The sequence below is a fragment of the Anticarsia gemmatalis genome, chromosome 21 (assembly GCF_050436995.1).
Source record: "Anticarsia gemmatalis isolate Benzon Research Colony breed Stoneville strain chromosome 21, ilAntGemm2 primary, whole genome shotgun sequence".
NCBI lineage: Eukaryota > Metazoa > Arthropoda > Insecta > Lepidoptera > Erebidae > Anticarsia > Anticarsia gemmatalis.
Window position 1 is genome coordinate 7,230,302 of NC_134765.1, and position 21,551 is coordinate 7,251,852.

At 36.7% G+C, this 21,551-nt stretch overlaps 1 protein-coding gene across 16 annotated transcripts in view; it reads left to right on the top strand.

Moving 5' to 3' along the window:
• osa (trithorax group protein osa) overlaps positions 1-21,551 on the top strand; it is an 83,181-nt gene that overhangs the window by 1,930 nt on the left and 59,700 nt on the right. For all 16 annotated transcript variants that reach the window (XM_076128337.1, XM_076128352.1, XM_076128342.1 and 13 more), the window contains exon 2: positions 13,577-13,735. In XM_076128337.1, coding sequence (XP_075984452.1) covers positions 13,577-13,735 — 159 coding nt within the window. The remainder of the gene's footprint in view (positions 1-13,576; positions 13,736-21,551) is intronic.

Here is a 21,551-nt window from a genome sequence, read left to right on the forward strand (position 1 = left end):
AACAGGGATTTTCATTACATCCAATGTAAGTAACAAATCATAGTACCATGCATTAAATGGACATATTATTTCATTAAACAGCAATTAATGTTATATTTTTGACTTACTATATTTGTAATAAACTTACTCTTGCCCCTGAGTCTGTACATGTGGACTATAGTTAAATGGCTTACAATAGTTGTTATTGACAAAATTACATGCATAAGCTAGTATTTCTATGGTGTATGTTCTTCTACATAAGCTAAAGCACTGTCAAGTTTCATTAATCTTTCAGTTGTTTTGGCAATTGAGTAACTAATATCCAAACATGCAAATTTTATATTATTTACTTTACCTACCTAGGTAGATTAAAAAGTAAATAAAAGGTTAAGGAAGTCTATAAATTAATAAATAAATATATGAAAATGATATTTACTTTAAATCTTAAATAGTTCTCGGCACTTGACATTAAACAAGACTATATCTAAATTGAACCAAGATGAGATCTGTTCTAAAGAACCGAGCGAATGAAAATTACAGTCTAGGGCATTTTTGTTAAAATCTAAATACCTAACAGCTATAAAATTAAGTTTGAGGTCATTTCAGAATCATTTTAAGAGATTTAACTTACCTTGGTAGGATTGGTGGGTCTTGAGGTATATCTACATTCTCAAATAATCATTATTGTTTACAAAAGTCATATTCTTTGTGTTTGTTAAAAGCCTGCAGCCATTCTTCCACCAAGCTGCCCAATCTCACCAATATTGGTTTAGAGAGAATCTCTGAGAATTTAATTAGTTGCATGTTTAATTCAAATCTTCGGTACTGTGACTAATTGAAGTTGTTAATTTCTCCTTTTTTAACACCAGTTTTGTTTGTGATAAATAAGATACCTACCTAATTAAAGTACCTACTTACCTAAAAATTGATAAATTTTTAAAAAATATTTATTTATCTTTATTGGAAGTCAAATCTCAGCAAATTCTATATTCAAAGAAAATGCCACGAAGTTTTGTTGTTATTAATAGAATTAAAATTTCTTCCATAAGAAATATTAATTTAAAGACCACATTATTTTGGTAACTATCTTATATTTATTTTCATATTTTTAGTCATTTCAACTATTATTAGCTCATTTTGTGTATCTACTTAACAATTCAAATGATCAATTTTTACGAAAAGAATAACAAGTTATTTGAATAAGAAGTTAATATAATAACTAAGCCGAGTTCTGATGATGTTTGCGGGCTTTTTGACTTCATGGCCCTAATGCCCTAATGATCTCTATGCTTTTAATAGGTTATGATAGGACTGACACAATAATATGCTGCTAGTTATATAAATTCCTAAAATTATAAGAAAAAGAGTCAGATAACCCAAGATAAAAGTGACACTTCTGTTAATTTCAGTATAATGTTTGAAATGCTCCTTCTGATTTTAGTAAAACTTATGCAGGTATTCAAGATACATAAAATACTAATCTGTTTAATTGGTAGGCAGAAACGACATTTATCATCTCTTCCATCTGTTTTAGGTACCTAATCACTTGTAAACTAAATAATATTTTTAGTAAAGTTAAAGCAAACAAAATGCATTTGATTTTATCACTATGGTATCCAGAAATGGAATTCAAAAACCTTGAGCTTTCTGTTAAAATCTTTAATGTGCAGAAATTTTATTTGCCTTAATACCCTGTGTTGCTATGTTTTTTCTTTGCAGTATCTAGTTAATTGCTGCACTATGATTATATTTGCTTTATCGCTAAAACATAAATTCTTATATATAGGAAATACGGGAGTCGAACCCGTGGACCTCGCGCCCTTTGATAGCGACATTTTGACATCTTAACTACTGCATCATGAACCTTATTAATTTCACAGCATCTACTATTTACATACCTAGGTTGCTTTGAACATGAATGTCGTATTGGACGAATCAATTTCTACCATTATTTGTGATTTTTTCGTTCATTATTTAGGTATTGCATAAATTATCTGAAATATGATAATTGTTGGAGAAAAAATACAGCGCCGCTAACAAGTTCCGAGTTGGTACAGAACAATGATTGCCGAATACCGGGTCCAATTTATCGCTGTCACATACATGTACCAAAGTGACAACACATTAGTTCCAAGTACGCTCACTACTATTTGTCGTGACAATCAGCGCCAATATGACAAAAATCTAATCTGCACACTTTACTGTGTTTCAGTAGATTTGATGATAGTCAGACTGTGGTTTTCGTCGAAATAAATAACTGGTAAGGTGATTTAAGTATGGTAAAGTAGGTTACTAATCTATAAATGTCTGGTCTAAGTGATTGATCGTAGTTATCTAAATTAAAAACTTTGAATGTTTCTCATAAGAAGATGATTAACAGATTAACTAGAACCACACTTGAAAGTTTACTTGCCTTACATACAACTCCTAAACTGCATACTTCGTGTTCTAGTCAAAAGTTAGAAACTTCTAGAACCATTAGGTTGCAGAAGTTTTGATGATGGGTCAATAAGAACGAAAACTTAGACCGAGAAATTAACTTAACATATTCCATCTTCGTGTTACGAAGTTTTCTGAGGGTTAGTACATAAATTCCACTTTCTGAAGTCATTTAAAGTATGGCAATCGTGAATAAGTTAATGAACTCTTTTACACGTCTATCTCAATAAATGTTTGATAATGCAAGACATGGATATAAAAATTTACTATCACCACTTGATTTAAGACTTCATAGAAACTGTTTTTGTAAAATCCTTTTATCTTCATATCTGTCTGTAATTTATAGATACTTCCTATTTATCTCGTAGGCTTCAATTTGGCAGTTTGATGAATGAAATTCTTTAGATTGACTTTGTCTAAAAATGATCAAGTTTTTACGTCTAATTTAGTAATGAATTTAAAAACAATTTTAGGGATTCAACTTAAATACGCATAACACGATTGCATATGGGCTAGTCTAGTTTTGTGGAGTATTCAAACGCATTCGCGGAACCACCCTTAGGTATATCTCGAAAAGAATTGTTTTTAGAGTAAACTGCAAAGACAGTCGATCTATTTATTGCCAGTTGGTTGCCATCAGCAACGTGTCGGTTGTCAGACGCAAAAAGGAAAAAGTATACGTAGGAATAACAAAGCGAGCCCGCCGCTGTTAGCAGATATAAAAACGAAAGCGCACGACGATAGTGAAAGTTTGATGTGTAGGCAAATATTACTCGCTTCCAGGCGGAGATTTGTGCGTTCGCCTCTCAGTTCCAAAACGAGCTAAAGGGTAGTGAAATGTGAGGCTTTGCCGTCTCTCCGCCTGCCGTTCCCCCGTACATACATTATGTAGAGGCAACGGTGGCGGGACGTGTGTTTGACGGAATCAACGTGAATGGAACTTGACGTGTGACACGTGTATCTATCTGGCTTGATGTGAAGTTTGAAAGGCTTTTCGTTTCTCTATTGGAGCTGTACGTTGAATTTGCACAATTTTAATGTACATACGATAAAGAAGGCGTTCCTTTGAATTTAAGATTCTGGGAATCCAATATAGCTTAATCGAATATCGTAGTTTCGGTTGCTGAAAGCGATAAATGCGTTAATTATGTTTCTTAACTTTTGATAAACCTAATGATAGCGACTTTTTTAAGTCATCTTCACATTTCACTAGAAAACAAGGTAACGCGGGTCTTAAAATTCTAATCATTACTGATAAAAGAAATGATCTTAAGTTTTCATGAAAATGTATCACATTGCGTATAACATTGTGTTGTTTGTGGTATTTCACAACCGGCGGCCATAAAACAATGCATCGAGCACGTGCCTGTTTACACTTTCGAGTTCACATTCAAGGTCGTACGCATTTGTAAGGATGTACCCGTGTAGGCTGGCCATTGAACAAATACCGGTTACGTAACAATGTCCCACTTCCCACGATATGCACGTTCTTCCGTCCGTCACGGCCTTTTACAATTAGACGATTTATTATTTATGGACAAGTTGCATTGACTTTCTTCGACCGCGACTGCATATCGTTTTCGTGCCGCGTCTATAGATAGATATAGGTATCGTCTCGGTTTCTTCAGGCACCAATTGCTTAGCTTTGAATATTTAATGGTTTATGGAGTCAATCGGTGTGTATTCCTACATCATTTAAAGCACACAACTTGACTTTGGAACTGGATCACAATTCGATTGATTAGACGTGGGATGTGCTGGCTCATTGAAAATTCAACATGATACTCTGAAACGCAGATGGTCATTGTCTGCTAAATCAGTATGACGTTACGCTGATTATTATGAATGGCTCAAATAGGCAAGCATTGTGGAATTAGTCATTTATCTCGGCATGTTGTTTACCCACAATCGTGTTAGATAGTTGTCGATAAGGAGACACGTGGTTGCGGGGTCGACGACCCGACATACTCGTGCTCGCCGACAGCTCGGTAATAATAATAAAATGTTTCCGTGCGACTGGTTCAAGGGCGAGCCGCTGATATCGGCGCCCGCTATATTTAGATTTAGCTGTGTGTGATGTGGATATGTGTGTGTTTGTCTACATACACAATTGTCTTGCATCTGGTATCCTCCATTCTATACAATCGAACAGATCTATCGGTAATGTAGAAAAGACGTCTTTAATGAACAACTTACTGGGTAATGAATAAACTTCTATCACTTTTTCACTTATGCAGAAGCTCACTGTTCTAGCATTTGTACGCTAAAGAGATCACCTATTAACCATGGCAGTGTGACCATCTTCCGATGAATAGCCATTGAAAGGTAATAACTATATGTACGGAGCAGTGTCAATATAGTGAATCAAATATTCATCCCCCGATAACATATCGAAATTCAAATACTATTCCAGTTTAATTGGCAAATGACCGATATCTATTCAGCTGTCGTATTTAGGGCAATACATGGCGGTTCTGTGCGTAGTTGCAGGCCGAGTAAATTTCGCTCTCACTTTCGCATCGCAATAGCGGCGGTGTGTACATGAAAACGAGATGAATGGGCCGACGGAGACCGTTCATTCTGAGTCCGTGATGTGGATTTCGTAAAATCAATGCCTACCGTCTCGAACCCGCGTGCCCTCCAATAATCGTGTCATTGTGTTGCGCTTGGATAATGGGCAAGGCCTCATTCGTTTAACGCATAGGGTCACCGACCGATTAACTGTCATCTATTAAAATTTCACTATGGTAAGCGCCAATTTTGATTCAAATTTTAAGATGACCTCGACGTTTTGCTATAATTGAATAGTAAATTGGTGATGACGTACTCTAAGTCTGTTGGCATTTATGCGTCGTAACAGTTTCAATTGGCGTCAATGATTGCTGATGACGATTTGATTCATTTCTGAGCCATGAAAACAATATGTTGTCAATGTAAGTAAAACAATCCCGACTCGAATAATTTTCTCTGAACAAAATTGCAACCGCTTAAACACCTTACTAAGCGGATACTTATTGGCGAACAAAAACGTCACCACTCGTCACGCGGCTTGCATTCATTCATACAATATGTTGAATGTTGTAATGGGGTCGTTAAACCGTGATGACGTCACGTAATTGCCAGCTCCCTTTGCCGGTCGTCGGTTGAAATCAAAACGTCGGATTAATAACAAGGGAGGTCTTTGTAGGTCAAGCACATTATCAGTTCGGTTTGTGTGCGTGACAACGGGTGACGCATTTTCTAATTACAACTACACTCGATTGGTTAACGTATTGGCTTACTTTTGCTTTAATTGCATTCATAAACTTGTTATCTAATTCATTCATTACGTATTCTAAATAGTACGATGTAATTAATACACAATCATCAATCTCACGTTTACGAACTACAAATTCAGTACGGTATTTATGAGCAAAATTTTATAAACTTTGCATTAGCCAACATTAATGATGCAAACAATGTTACGTAACATCGATAAATGTGTATACTTGTTCGTATGTGAAAGGGGCCATTGCCAAGGACTTCGTTCTGAGCGCAGCCGGAAAGGTAAATGACTCCCATACCTATACGTACATGTACATCTATAATCTGTTAATGTGTGTTTAGATATTACACGCGATTTATGTTGTGCAAATACTCAAGGATTTCTTTTACGTTTGTTACGAGTATCATTATCATCAACGAGAACGTTATGTCCATTTCGAAGTCCATAAGATGTTATTGTTCTACTTTTTATGTTTATTGTTTTTGAAGTTAAATTCCCTAAGCATGTACTTTAGGAACATTGAGAGCAATAAACTTTCACGATATCAAACAGAACATAAAAAGGAAAGGAGTTGCTAGAATGTTTTCCATATAAAACTATAGCAGGTGCTTTTATAGGGGTAAGTTGTAGCTAGCTGGCTGTTTCATATTCGATACTGAACATCCCGCATTTCGTTTTAGAATAAGCATTTATTTGTCTCTTAGCAAGATTTTTGCTAAATTTGCTAGTTATCCTTTTTCTCTTGATTAGAAGTTGATTTGCAAGTGCAGATACTATATCGTTACGTAATCAATTTTCGGGATGACGGCTTATTTTAATTAAAAAAATAACACTTCTTTCTTTTAGACGTCCTGTTTGCATTTAAATTGGATTGTACAGATTATGATGATTGTGTTTGCTACTACTCTAAATAATAGTGCAGTCACGGTTTGCCAGACAAGGAAACGAATATAAGATGATTAAAAAAGTGTTCACTTTTCCATTATCTACATACATCGGTTCACATTTATAATACTTTCTGTCCTATACATTGGTGTAAACTTTGCTGTTCGTCAGTAGGTAGTTCCGTACGGCGGGGAGTGGGTCTATACATCGTAGGTATATATCTACATTAAAAGGTCACGACCGCCACTCTTATGTACCTACTCCAGATAGTACGTACCTAAAGGGAGTTCTTTATTGAACCGTCTTGCCTGGGAAAGGGGTCGCCTTATTAGGTCAGTAACACCGCTCGTTTGTTTACGTTCTCGTGATGATTTGACTGAGTATTCGACGAGACTTCGTTCAGTCTTTCGGGCTATTTTGTTTTTAGCATTTTTTCATTGCATTTTAGTAAATTCTGGTTGTGGTCGTGAGGTGTCTTATACTTGAAGTAATAAAGGCTTCACCTATGAACCCCTATACCCTCCATGTAACGAACTATCTTACATATGACCTAAAGAAATACCTTTGTACGATTTTAGCGTACTCACAGTCACAACGGCTCTAAACTTATAAACATCAATGAGGGGTACCAAAGTTGTTACCCTCATAGTAAGATAACGATCAAATATTTGTACATGAAGGATGAAATTGCATTCTTAGGTGCATGTAAATGTTTACTTGTAGTCTAAGATCGTGGTGCAAGCCACCTGTTGCCTAACCGCTGTGGCACGGTGGCACCTAGTTAGAGTTACCGCGAGCTTGACATTCACGGGGGCTCGTGACGGCGCAGACCGAAATAACTTGCCGTAACCGACCGCATAACACGACGTAATGCTCTTTCTATTTATAGAGTCTTATAATTAAATACACAGACATTCGTATTTGCCTTCCGCTAGTCCGTGACGCCAGTGATGCCGACGCAAACGTGCGCGTTACCGTTCGCACTTACCGCTAATGCAACGACTGTACTTCGTTTGCTTTAGGTACAACGTATTATTTACTACCTCGTAAAGGAAAGCGGTGCCAAGTTGAGAACGACGAGTCTATCTGTACTAAAATACGTAAAGTTAATTCATTTTTCTAACATTTCGATCGTGACACATTTCTTATAATGTTAACAAGTGAATATTGCGCCTAGCATAATTAGACATATCGTAAAAATAAAGTCTATTATGTGGTTACGTAATGTAAACATTTAACATATACGTGTTATGGAATTGCAAGATTCCTATAACTGTTATTCAAAGCACGTGTGGTCGGAAGTGGAAACAGATGATTCGATGAATACGGTTTACGTGCCATTGTTGATACTCGACACGTATAAAAAGTGAACCGGTCAGTGGGCCTTTATCGTTTCTCACAGGAGCACGATGAAATGAAGGAGTTAATAATAATAGCGGTAACAGTCGAACTCATTCATTTTCTCTTTTTCTGTTAACAATATAGTTATGGTTGGGCTTTTTTGTGTGGGTACGCAAAGGGATAGCCCGACGGCGTTTAATATGTAAAGGAAGGCAAGGTTACACGCACACATCTGCGTCGTGTCTGTGTAAGCAAGATGCGCTTGTAGTGGAGGGAATCCCCAACTTTTTACAAACACAATCAAAGTTATGTAATGTTTGCTCGTATCCGTCGGCGCACACCGACTGCCACTGTTGTTTGTACGAATGCCAATGTTATACATTACAGGCCTCTTGTATTAGTCATAGGTCATTAACATCGCCGTTAAACGGTGTTTACTTTTTATACATAATAATATTGTTTCCTTGAGGTTTTGAACAATTTGTTTCGCTCTATAAAATATTCCGAGTAATGTGTTACTATCTCGCTAGTTAAAAGAGGATATAATTTGCAGCCAGGTAATTGGAACAATGGTGATTTTACTTTTTCTAATGATCTAAAAGGATCAGGACTGTTAATCCGATAAGCTTGCTGCAGTTTAAGTGTCCTAATGTACGAATTTTTCATTTGAGCAGTATCAACTATCTTGGCGTTTGTCAAATATATTTCCCATTCTCGATATACACACTACTAAAACCATTTTGTTTTAAATTGACTTTAGTTTTGGTTGCACTTTTTATAAAGATTTGTATTTGAATGTTCACTGACATTGTCGGACTGCGAAAATGCTAAATCATTAAATAATTTCATCCAATAGACTTGAGAAAGGAATATCGGTCCTAATACATACAGTCGTTACTTATTTAAACCGTACCGTAAAGAAAATTATTCTCAATACCAACCCGGAGTTATGTAGCGTGACAATATGCAACCATATAATATGCCTGGCACGCTATCAAACTCTGGATTCAAAACAAGATATATTACCTTCACTCACCTATAACAGCCGTCAAGATATTTTTTACTATGAAAGTGTTGTCACTAAATCTTAATCTTACAATAACTTTTTTTTGGCTCACTTAATAAATAAAAAATAGAATGGGACTTATCATTGTCAAATATGTGTGAAGGCAATAAGTATAAACTTCATAAGCCCTCTATCTATTCATCTTTAATTAATAAAAAATAATAGCGCTACCAAATCTTGGTACTCAATACCCCTATATAATCTATACATATAATCTGTAGTCTTCAATCAATTAACTAAATCGAATAAGATTGAATGCAATTCTTTTAAAATTCACTTTTCGATATTCCAATACTCAAAACTATGTGTAACAACGAAACGTGAATTGTAACAAAATCATAAATTTTTATTTAGCTGCATTGTGCAGATGCAAAATATCAAAGACAAAATAGGCACAGAATTAACTAGTTCATAAAATGTATATTTCCCGATTCCGATATCTTTTTCCGATAGCTTTTATATCATATTTTATATTATATTTTTTCCACTACAATCAGACATAACTTAGAGAAGACGAGTTGTTTCTTTTTAGAAAACAAAGTCTTTGTCAAATGGACTTCGACCCCCTGTTATCTATTTATCTGTGAGCTCTCAAAATTCGCTCCGGTGTTTTATTTGGAGGAGTAACAAACGTAGATGCATCCTTATATAAATTTTCACATTTATAATGTTACTAGAATTGAACATATTTGTGAGATAAACATGAATATAAGAGACGTACGCCATAACATAACTTGTCATGTATTTGATTTCGTAGCGAATGATTGTATCAAGCAAGCGTTTAAGGGTTTATATTTAACTTCCCGCCTGTGCATCCGTGGGAAGTTGAATTTTTACTCTATAAACCGACTGCGGTCGTGCGAAAGCAATAAGTTTTGTTGTTTCCACGAAAAAAGTGTAGGTTACCAAGTTAACCAAGTTCTGGGAACGTGTTACGAAAGCCTTGTGTTATGAAAGTATATAATCAACTTATTTTTGTAAGTGGCGTAGAAAAAAGGTGAAGTTATTCATTATTCGTAATAGGGTTAATGATTAGGCCGGTGGTAATGACATAATAGCGATGTAAGTGGGTGAATGCGGTCGTGCCGACGAGCTGGATTGGAATCCGGTCACATTCCTAACGGCACTGCACACTTGCACTGTCGCGTTTGATGCACTTCGCGCGCGCCGTGCTATCTACCATATTATCTCATTATAATATGCCAATTAACTTGGTGTACCGCAGTTCGCACCACGCCGTCTCATGCTAACTATCTCACTCGGCGAACTAGTCCTCTGTTTAGATTGTGCGGCTTACCTAGATATCGAAGTTTCTATTTAACACACTATGTATATTTAAGTAATACTAGAATTAGATACGACTACAGTTTTAGATCTCTAATTTTAGTTACGACGAGAAGTTATCACGAGGCAAACATTAATATTTTCCTAGGTTTGTCACGGTTACGTTACGTCACGTTGATAAAATATGACAACAACATTCATTATTCGTAAAAGGTGTTTTATATTTAAGTCGCTGTGACACTTAACAGCTGAGTTTACAACAGTGTTCACGCACAATTTACGTCGTTGCGAACGTAGTGAACCCAAGTATATGTTTGGGTGATCACAAAAGTAATGTAACTTTACGATTTGACGATCTCTCTGCAGACCTTTAAAAAATACTTGATTATTTCAAAATGGAAGATACTTTGTAATGCAAATTAACTATATGAAATAAGGGTATAGCCAAAGTTTGTATTATCATTTGAGTTTGAATATATTACAATGAAGTTGAGACGTAACAACTTGCAGTACCTAGAGCTTTTAAAACTCTTGGAAAAATATACCATTACGTTACAAGAACAAAGTTGCGCCGAGATAACATTGTTAAAAACAAAACATAACTTTTGGAATAATGAACGCGGTAACCATATCCTTATCAGCAGATACTATTCGGTTATTCACACCACATAACAACTGAACCTCAAGAAAACAACCTTAATATTAAAATTAGTTTATTTAACAAGTGAGATTTGTATAGCTGTATTTCATCTCGAAACTGTTTTCAACGTTCAAATGCTTTCCGCGCTGGTTGCGAAAATGAAATACCTTTTACGTTACGTTTCGTTGTGGTTTACGTTAGCCTCTCCCGCATATTCAGCCCGCAACCTTAACGATTACAGAGCGGTTTTGTCTGTTTTGCTTTCCCGACTTGTGGTATTCACTGATCCCTGCAGTCACTCGAGACTACAAAAAACCCTCCTTTCATATCTTTAAATGAACTTTTCATGAGCCTTTTCGAGGCGGCTTTGAGGCAATAGGTCACCGAGATTTTGTTCGAATTTCTCTTACATGTGTAACTGCCTTTGTGAGGTTGGGTACGGATTTATTTTTCCTACGTTGAGTTTGTTTTTTAACGATATCGAGTGAATCTTTGGGGTTGTTGCCGATAGATAATGTTTGTATTATTGAATTCATATAGGTATGAATGCGTATGAAAGCAAATAGAATAGGTGCGTAGCGGGTAGAGGCGGGGCGCGGGCTGCGCACCTACCCGCGGGTCAATTACTGCATAAATCAATACGGATGTCGCCCTATGCGGTGGCTCTTTGTTCCAGCCGACTGGAGATACGAGGCCCGTCTCGGCGGCTCCAGCTCTGTCCGGAAAACTCGCTGAGGTATCGCGGGGTCGGATGATTACTTATTAACGTAGGTGGAGGCTGGCTGGCGCGGGCGGGCCGCTACGAGCTCGTCGCGCGATCGATGCCGAGTCGGCCAATGGCGCGCCACCGCCCCCCGGCCCCGCACCCTGCGCAACCCTCACCACACCCCGCGAACGCCGCACCCCGGCATACCGCCCCCATAAATCATTGAATCCGCCATAAAACACCCCAATGTTCGTAAAAATGTAACTCTAATTGGCGAACACAAGTCTCATATCTCCTAGTCAAACTACATCCGGAAGCCTTCAGGACAAGGCCTTAGTTGGGAGACGTAAAACATTGATCAAAGAGTAATACAGATTCCGACTCGCTCGCTCGTTTGCCACGCCGGAGCGGGGCTCGTACGAATAATTGAATTTCCATCATAGAACAAAATGAGAGCTGAAAACTGAAGCGGGCGACTTTGTTGGCACAGCGAATTATTTCGGACGTCAATTATTTAGTCACGGTATCTGTCGGAAAATTGATATAACAGTAAAAGCGCATTAATTTTATGAACACATTAGGCTTTATAACTTTAGACAAAACGGCTTTATAGTTATACGATGTAAAGGTACAGTGTGGTTTGGCTTTATATAGTTTATATCAACATATTTTAGACAAAACAATATGCGGTAACTTTACTTAACTTCCAGTTTTCTGTATACATTATCTCAATCTTGAGAGCTTGGTCTTAACAAATATATGGGACGATTGAAATTAAGATTTCATTTAAATTCAAGAGCATATTCAGACACAAAATCATCATGACAAAACAAATTCGTTATGTTTGTATTCACATTGGTGTATGGCATACACGACACAATGTAAAATAAAATGTATGTTAAAATTGAGTTTTGCAGCTAAAAACACTTGCGTAGTAAGCGCAACTTAACGTGGTACATAGATGCGGCTTTGTTTTTCCATTTCTAATCTAATAAATAAACTCGCAGAGTATCTGAATGAGTTTGTAAAAATAGCTTTAAAACCGTAGTGAATTAGGTCTTGTTTTTATATGATCCCAATGTTTTCAACATGAGTACTTATAGTATGGATTAATATATCATTTCATGCATACCAAATATTTACTTAGACCTATCTGGTGCCATGGTATAGCTTCATAATGCAAAAAATATGTTCAGATATTTTTGACATTATCGGGAACAAATCTAGAACCACTTAGTAATTTATATTCATGGAATATGGATAATCGGTTGTATCGGTGACATAAGCATTAGTTATATGTATATTAAATAGTTTTTTGACGATTTTACTGTGTGGGTGGTTTCCAATTCTGGATTACTTTTATTGGAATCTGGATTCCTTTATTAACTTAAAAAATTGTTGAAAGTACCTATATTTTTTATTCTAAACAAGCGTGTTCTGAAAGAATAACAATATTAAGACCGCAAAATGACTTAACCTGACTAGTTCTAAATAAAACATTGAAAAAACAAATTCTGAAAATTAAATCTCTACGGCTGATAAATTCTTATTTACTGAGTTATTCTAGGAGCATGTACCGAGAAAAACAATTTGTCTCATTCGATTCCTGCAAGTCCTGAGGACAAATTGCGCTTGGAAGATTTGTTCGTGTTAGTCGGGCTAAAGCAAGGAAATCAAGAAGAAATACGACCCCTTGAAAGCTTTATATTTCAAATAATCCTTATGAAGGTTTAATAATCATCTTTTCTTAACATTTCTAGTATGATCTGGAAATTGTTACTATATCCAGAAGCATTAATGATATTCGGCGGTGGTGTAATATGTGTGAATACTTATTTATTAGAAAATTGTTTATTACTTAATATACTTTTTTGTCTTTACGATTTTTAATATGCCATTAAAGATTAAGATCAATCTCCAAAATGGCACAGAACTGTAAAAGTATACTCAAATCTTATGTTGTTGTTGCAGCCGCCTCGGGGCTACGGAGGGCCCCCATACGCGGGAGCCCCAGGCGGTCCCCAGCAGCCCCCGGGTGCTTACGGCCCGCCAGGCTCGTATGGCCAGCGGTATCCGCCACCAGGACCTCCTGGTGCACCCAATTCAAGACCGCCGTTCTCGCCACATCAGGTTTGTAGTGTTTATCTTTTCCCTCTTATTCATAAAAATGTATAAAGTTATAAACGGCTTATAAAGTGATTTGTTTCTTCCACCCCTTAGGGAAATGAAAAAGAGAAAACATATTATAGTAGCTTTTTAACTAAAATAGTTTTATAGTGTGTTTATGAATAAGAGGGTTTATGTTAAAGCATATTTTATGTTAATCGTCTGGATTAGAATATAATCTTGATTAGAAAACATTCATCATTAATTAGATTAAGATGTCACTAAACTTTGTTTCGGCTATAGCAGAAAAAGTTTGAATAAAACTTTACTTAACTATTGCATATTGTGTTTTCCAATGACAACATTGTTTTAAGGGATGTGATCATTTTATGATATTACTAGCGGATTGGCCCAACTTCGTCTAGATAGGTATAATTATATCCCGTTGATTTCATTCCCGTGGGTATTTTGATCCCATCGATCCTATACAAATCTTCCCCCGACAGTTACAAACATATTAAAAAATATATATCCAATTTCGTTTAGTTGTTAAAAGGTAGGCGCGTACATACATTTCGGTGATTCATTTTTATTTGTATTAGTCCATTGAAATGTTACATGAGATTTACATTTATTAGAGGACGCAATTTTATTTTTGGAACATGTAGGGGGGGTCAATAGAAGCTTAACTTGAAGTTTGTGGGGTCGCCACCCTTGTCCCCCGGCCGCCATCTTGGAAAAGGGGGTGGAAACACTTTTTCCGCTATATCTCGGAAACTATGCGTCTTACAATAAAATTGTAAAAGCATAATTTGTAGCAAATTATTTTGTCTACAAATATGTTTAATAACTTTTTGTCCTAAATTAACAATTAAAGAAGTTATAAGCAAAAAAGTGCAATTTTTTTTATAGTTATTTTCTTTATTGCTCTATAACTTTTTTTAGCGACAGCCGCGCGGATTGGTCTCTGAGGTTAAGCTACGCTTGCCGAGGTTGTTTGGTGGATGGGTGACCATCTTACACATTTCGAGTTCCTCCCTATTTCGGAAGGCACGTTAAATTGTGGGTCCCAGCTGTCATTTTCGAAGATATTTGACAGTCGTTAAGAGTACTCAGAAGCTTGAAAGTCTGACAACCCATCTTAACGAGGGGTATCGTTTTATATCCCAGGTAACTGGGTTGTGGAGGTCAGACAGGCAGTCACTCCAAATAAAACACTGGTATTCAGCTGCATCTGGTGAGACTGGAAGCCGACTCCAACATAGTTTGGTAAAAAGGCTAAGAAATATGAATATATTAAAAAAAATTAACTCAGACCAATCTTGTAGATAATTTTGCGAGGAAAATTTTGCCCTATATATTTTTTAATTTCATTAATTAGAAACTCAGTAACAGCGCTCCGAAATAGACCGGATTCGGAAGGAAATTTTTGTAAAAAAAAAATTCACTATTTTGCTTATAACTTCTTTAATTGTTAATTTAGGACAAAAAGTTATTAAACATATTTGTAGACAAAATAATTTGCTACAAATTATGCTTTTACAATTTTATTGTAAGACGCATAGTTTCCAAGATATAGCGAAAAAAGTGCTTCCACCCCTTTTCCAAGATGGCGGCCGGGGGACAAGGGTGGCGACCCCACAAACTTCAAGTTAAGCTTCTATTGACCCCCCCTACATGTCCCAAAAATAAAATTGCGTCCTCTAAGAAATGCAATATTCGGCCCTCAAATTGTAACATTTCAATGGACTATATAGATTATTCACTAAATGATATTTACTAATTTTAATAATTTTATCAACTATCTGACTTTATCTTTTATAACTTTAGGTTCCTTATGATTAGTCACACTACCTTAGGCAATACGTCTGACCTTGTGTCTGATACTTCATCAGCTTTTCTTTATTTATTCCTATAATATTTTTCAATCCTTTATATCAAATCCTGCTTAATTAATTTTAAACTGTTATTCAAGTATGTATTCAATTGATATTTTGCGACGTCCCATCCGTATAAATAAGCGGCAATCAATTACACATTGTAAAAAATGGCACCGCTGATCCATTATACATGCAGGTATCCGTACATTACATGCCGTGGATTAATAGTGATTGATGAGCGAGTGTGTACGTACAAGCACTTGTATAATACAGGGGTTATTGTCCCCGAGACACAGTTTGATTTGTGGAATAGGACTAGGATTCAATCCCTTTGTGATCTATGTCGCTATAGGTAAGTCAAGTTGTATTGCAACTGTCATGGTAATTACGTCTCAATAGTTGCAATTGATTGGTATTGTGCTGAATAATATTATAGTAGCATATCTATTTGAATGAGATAGACGAGAAAATACGGTGTAATGCAGGGATATCTTAAACTCAACAGATGTTAAAACTGGTTTTTGTAAAATAGCATTTTCGTCTAAACTGGACTTAATAAATAAGAAAGCAGATTATCAAGATTCAATTAAATTCAGTTTAGTTGATTAAATTGATCTAAGATCAGTTCTGAGAGCCGAAAGTAGAATTATAAATTTGCGGCAACTATTTTAGTTGATATTATTCATGCTTATCAAATAATAGTGCGAATCTACATTAAACATTTATTATGTTTGTACGCTGATTTTGTTAAAAAAAAAATTGCATTTTAGTTCAAACTCCTAAAATCATGATATGCAATTTAAATCTCATGCTTAGAAAAGCGTTCCAATTCGTTAAATTAGGTATTTCCAACATTCGTGTTAAATTATGATAACTTATGTAGTCTTTTATGGGAAGTGATCCAAGAAGTAGCAACTCAAGGAGTGTAACACCGGCGGCGGCAGGCCCACATAGCGATAATGAGAGTCGTATCCGGCTCCCAGCTCGCTGGCTGCAACCGACATTAACAAACCTGTTCGGATTAGTAGACTTTACATCATTGAGGGAACATAATACACTACTGTTCATTTATAGAAGACTTAAATTATGTTAAAATTACTTTACAATAACATTGATCATTACCATCATTGCTTAGTTGTATTTAGTCAAGTTTCAAGTTCTTACAGCTTACTGCCACAGTATGACTGACTTCTCTGAAAGTCTTTTACTCGCAGTTAATTCATACTCCAAGCTCTAATAAAAAGCCACGCAGAAGAAATTATCTCTAAATGATTCCGTCGACGTCGTCTTCTAAGAAATATGTTTATGCTTGCTCGTCGTGTTGGTGGATTCATATTCAAGTCCGAAACTAGAGAGCCGCCTCGAACGTTTCTCAGAATCGTTGAGCCGGCGGCGGCGCGTCGGAGCCTCATCCACTCACGTGAACATAAACGTTCTATCATACTTAATGCTGCTTCGAAGGAACACGAATCTAAAAGCTATAGGCGTAAGTTCTAACTTAGCTTGACGGCACAAGATACGCTCGAATGACGTAAGCCGCTCCGCGCGCTCGCTGACGTAAGCTCGTTGTGCAACGGAGCCAGAGGTACGTTTGAAGCAGGGCTCTTGGAGCGAACTCGTGTAGAAATCGATGTTAAGAAATGATTCCACTATGAACAAGGCCGTTTTCAAAACATGCCTGTACGCAGCAGCTCTGTACAAAGGTACCTTAGATACGTAATCTTGGCGCGATGATAAATACCACCCATTAGTCTTCACTAGCCGGTTATTCAGGAACATCCAACGTTTCTTTCTTCGTACATGCTTGTTTGTTTGGTAACATTCATACATTTATAGAACTGGCATCTGTATAATTCGAGATACATTTGTTTAACCACGTTTAATTTATGTACCTGTTAGACTATACTAGGCAGTAATTAAAGAAGCAAAAATAAAATAGTCATGAGTCAATGAATAGTTATTAAACAACTAAAACTTAAATGGTTTTGTAAACAAGTCACTAAATCAAATCATTAGCACTACTCAATTAAGCGGAAACAAGTTGTTTCATAATTTTATCATCATAACATTATTTAATTGTATTACCTTGAATAGGTCACTGATAAATACATTATGCAATGTAAAGATAATAACAGCTGCTAGTGAGTTACATTCACACAATGCACTTAATTACCACTTTATTTTTACTTTAATTGGTACTTAGATGCACGAGCCGTTAAAACTTTATTCTTATTGTCTGTTTTGCCGTCAAGTGGCTCTTAATTTGCAGGTTTTCGGATTATTGTCGTTTTATAATTACACACATCGTTATTGTCAGATTAGTAGCCAAGGGACATGCGATATGCATAGGTTACTACTTTTTTTGCGGTCTATGTGAGTAAGGGAGTCTAGTTTTTTATTTTCAATACAACTGACTTATTAAATAGTGGATTAATTTTAGCTAGTACAATTAGTGTAGATTTACTTTAGATCTATGAAACTGAAATGTGTTTAGACGTTCATTAGAAGATGGCATTGCTACTTCCAGATATCACAATTTTCATGGGCCATCTTTTTGTTTTTATGGTTATCACAGTTGAGAACGAACGATTAATTTAATTCGTATCAAAGCTTTTACACCTTCGAAAAAGGCTTAACCTATAGTGCTGATCCACTTATCTGTACACGCACTATACATTACCTATGTTATTATATCATGCAAGCAACGTTAACAGTCTTCGTTTAATAGCTTATTACACCGTTAGCCTAAGGGGTTTTCTCGTATGCCACGGAATAGTGTTTCGTACATAATTGTAATTGTACGAAACTAGTATGTAAATTATATACTTAACTTAAATAATGTTTAATTAAATTACCTACGAATAGAATATCTCACTATCTAATACATGTACTCTCAACGGTAGCCGTATCATTCCGTTGTGGGCGCTGGAGCTTTCTGTTAGGGACTGTAGCGGGTCCAAAGACAAAGGATGAAGAACAAAATAAATATATAACTGCTGTTACTTTGAAAGGTTGGGAACCTATCTATACTATCTATACTAATATTATAAAGTTGAAGAGTTTGTTTGTTTGATTGTTTGTTTGTTTGATTGTTTGATTGTTTGATTGTTTGTTTGTTTGTTTGATTGTTTGTTTGAACGCGCTAATCTCAGGAACTACGGGTCCGATTTGAAAAATTATTTTAGTGTTAGATAGCCCATTTATCGAGGAAGGCTTTAGGCTATATAACATCACGCTACATCACGCATCACGGTCATTAGGAGCGGAGTAGCAACGAAAAATGTTTCAAAAACAGGGAAAATTTCGACCCATTCTCTTAGGTGACGCAAGCGAAGTTGCGCGGGTCAGCTAGTCATCTAATAAAATCTGTGAAAAGGGAGTTCGCGATGGTAACAGTTACTATTCCAAAGTCATTGATACGGCCTATCAATATTCCGTTTCGTTGTTATACATTAAAATAGTGATTCCGCCCGCGAATAAACCTAGATGTTCTTTTGTGCATATAATCTCTATCACGGGATGTGTCTAAAAACAACCAAAAACATTTATGTTATTAGCATTCTACATATCGTTGCGTAATTTGTTATAAATTATATTATTAATAGATCAACCAATTGTACAAATACCATTTTTATTTATGGCTTTTATTTTTTGATTGACATACTGAAAATCCGGTTAAAGGAGGTGGTCCAGGACCTCGATAGTTGTTAATTACACCCTTATAATATAATATATGTTGAGTGCTCTTCAGTGGCTAGAAGCAAAAAACTTGTCAATGCATACAAGTTATTGGGATTCAAATTCTTGAAAGAAGCTTGATTTTACTTTACTATTCATTGTTATTATATGAACGCTCGAAGTAGCACGCATTTGCATAGACACGCCATGATTTGTGTGTATGATGTTTTTAATTCAAATAATATCGCAAGTAATAATACTTTAGCAACAGTGACACATCAAATGATTCAAACAAAAAATACGAGAACAGGAGCACAAAAAGTTTCACCACGAGCTACTGCGATGAATGTAAGGCTGGTCAAGAATTTATTTTTTCTATCCGTTTAGTTATGGAACATGAGACAAAAAATACTATAAAATTTATTAAATGGCTTAACAAAATAACGAGTCTTCTCCTTACTAAATTATATTCTATACACTTGGCCCAAGTTAAATCTACTCTGAGGGCGACCGTAAGTGCTTATTTGACCTTTGCCTTAGTTAAATTTTGGAAGTGCTAATAACTACATGGCTGTAAACGGAATGTGTGAAAACTAATGTGATAAGAGATTGACAAAAGAGATAATGTTAGTTTGTTAAATGGGGCACCCACGCGAGTAGTGAAATGTTCACAAGTGCAGTGTTTAGTTGTGTTCAAAGTAGTGACGGGGGTGTGTCCCTGATACTATAAGATGGGTAGGTGGTGTCTTGAGTACGAGTATTGCGGGCTCGGAGATACGGCCCGCATCCGGGTGCAATGAATGCGACGACTGTTTCAAGGGCGCGCCTCAGGTGATGACGTACGCGCACCCCTCCGCCCCCAACACGGCTCCCGCGGGTGTTCCGGCACCCACCTAATAATGCACGTCTACGCCCTGTCTACCGCGTCCGCACTCGTTGCAACCTTGAGTGCTCTCGGGGACACCCCCATTCGCACCTGAGGGTGAGGCCTTAAAAAACCCTACGACCGCAAAACTGATGGATCCTCATAAAAAGTTCTTAAAACGGAACACAAATTTTGAAGTATTCAGGAAATGCTTTTAAACAGATATTATTCTGAATGGTATCGATGTAGTTTTAAACGATACTAGAAGACAACTGTCACGCACTCCGGCTTGTCGTTAGTTAGTGTCGGTACAACTAGAATGCGTTGTTAATATCACGTTGATGGCTCTCTAATTATCATAATAATAGTGGAGGTATACGGGCGGGGTGGCGGCCCCGTCAGCTGAGCGAAAACGAAAGTAAACAGAACTCGGTCAAAGGGTTTGTACTCACCTACCCGCAATATTTATGTGGGTACGGGGGTGTACCCCACACCCGATCCAGTCACCCTCCTTTGATGGATTGGTTGGCGACTGGCGCGGATGTTCGACTGAAACTCAGCCAAACTCAGTTGCCAGGCATTAGTCTCGATTTCCTGCTATACTCTGTTCGACAAACTTTTCCCGCGAAATTATTATTCAGTGAAAGTTCTAACAATTCTTTGTATTTTGTTTTGGTCGCAGACGATCTACCACCCGACCCACCCTCGCTGCCTTTAAAACTTACCCTCTTCAATGACGAGTTGTAGAAATCTTCAAAAATGTTTGTTTTATAAATACTTGTGCTTTATTTATGCTTGCCGTACTCCTGTGTACTTGGGCTTACGTAGGCTAATGCCAGCGCTCGGTTCTAATTGAACAATGCTATTAAGTGTGTCACAAATCGTCTCCCGTCCCGTTGATGCTAATGGGAATGACAATAGCCCGCCGTGTATTGCCAGGTATTGAATAGGTTTCGGCTTTGCTGGCAAATGAACGCAGCATATCCAATTACGCAGTAGCGAGCGTCCCTTTAGTCGGAGCCCATTACGCAAGAGCCGCGTTAAGCTGATTAGAGCATTGGTCTTTTGAATCAAATTTCGATGTCTCGTGCCGTCTGGGCTTAAAGTAACTGTTAATGTCTAAAATTTACTTTGACAAAGCACTTCTTTAAACGTTTTGATAGGAAAGAGTTGGATTACTTTACCTAGCTGTGGGACACATACTTAATCTATACTAATATTATAAAGCTGAAGAGTTTGTTTGTTTGATTGATTGTTTGTTTGTTTGTTTGTTTGAACGCGCTAATCTCAGGAACTACTGGTCCGATTTGAAAAAATATTTCACTGTTAGATAGCCCATTTATCGAGGAAGGCTATAGGTTATCATCACACTACGACCAATAGGAGCAGAGTATGAGTAAAAAGTGTTACAAAAACG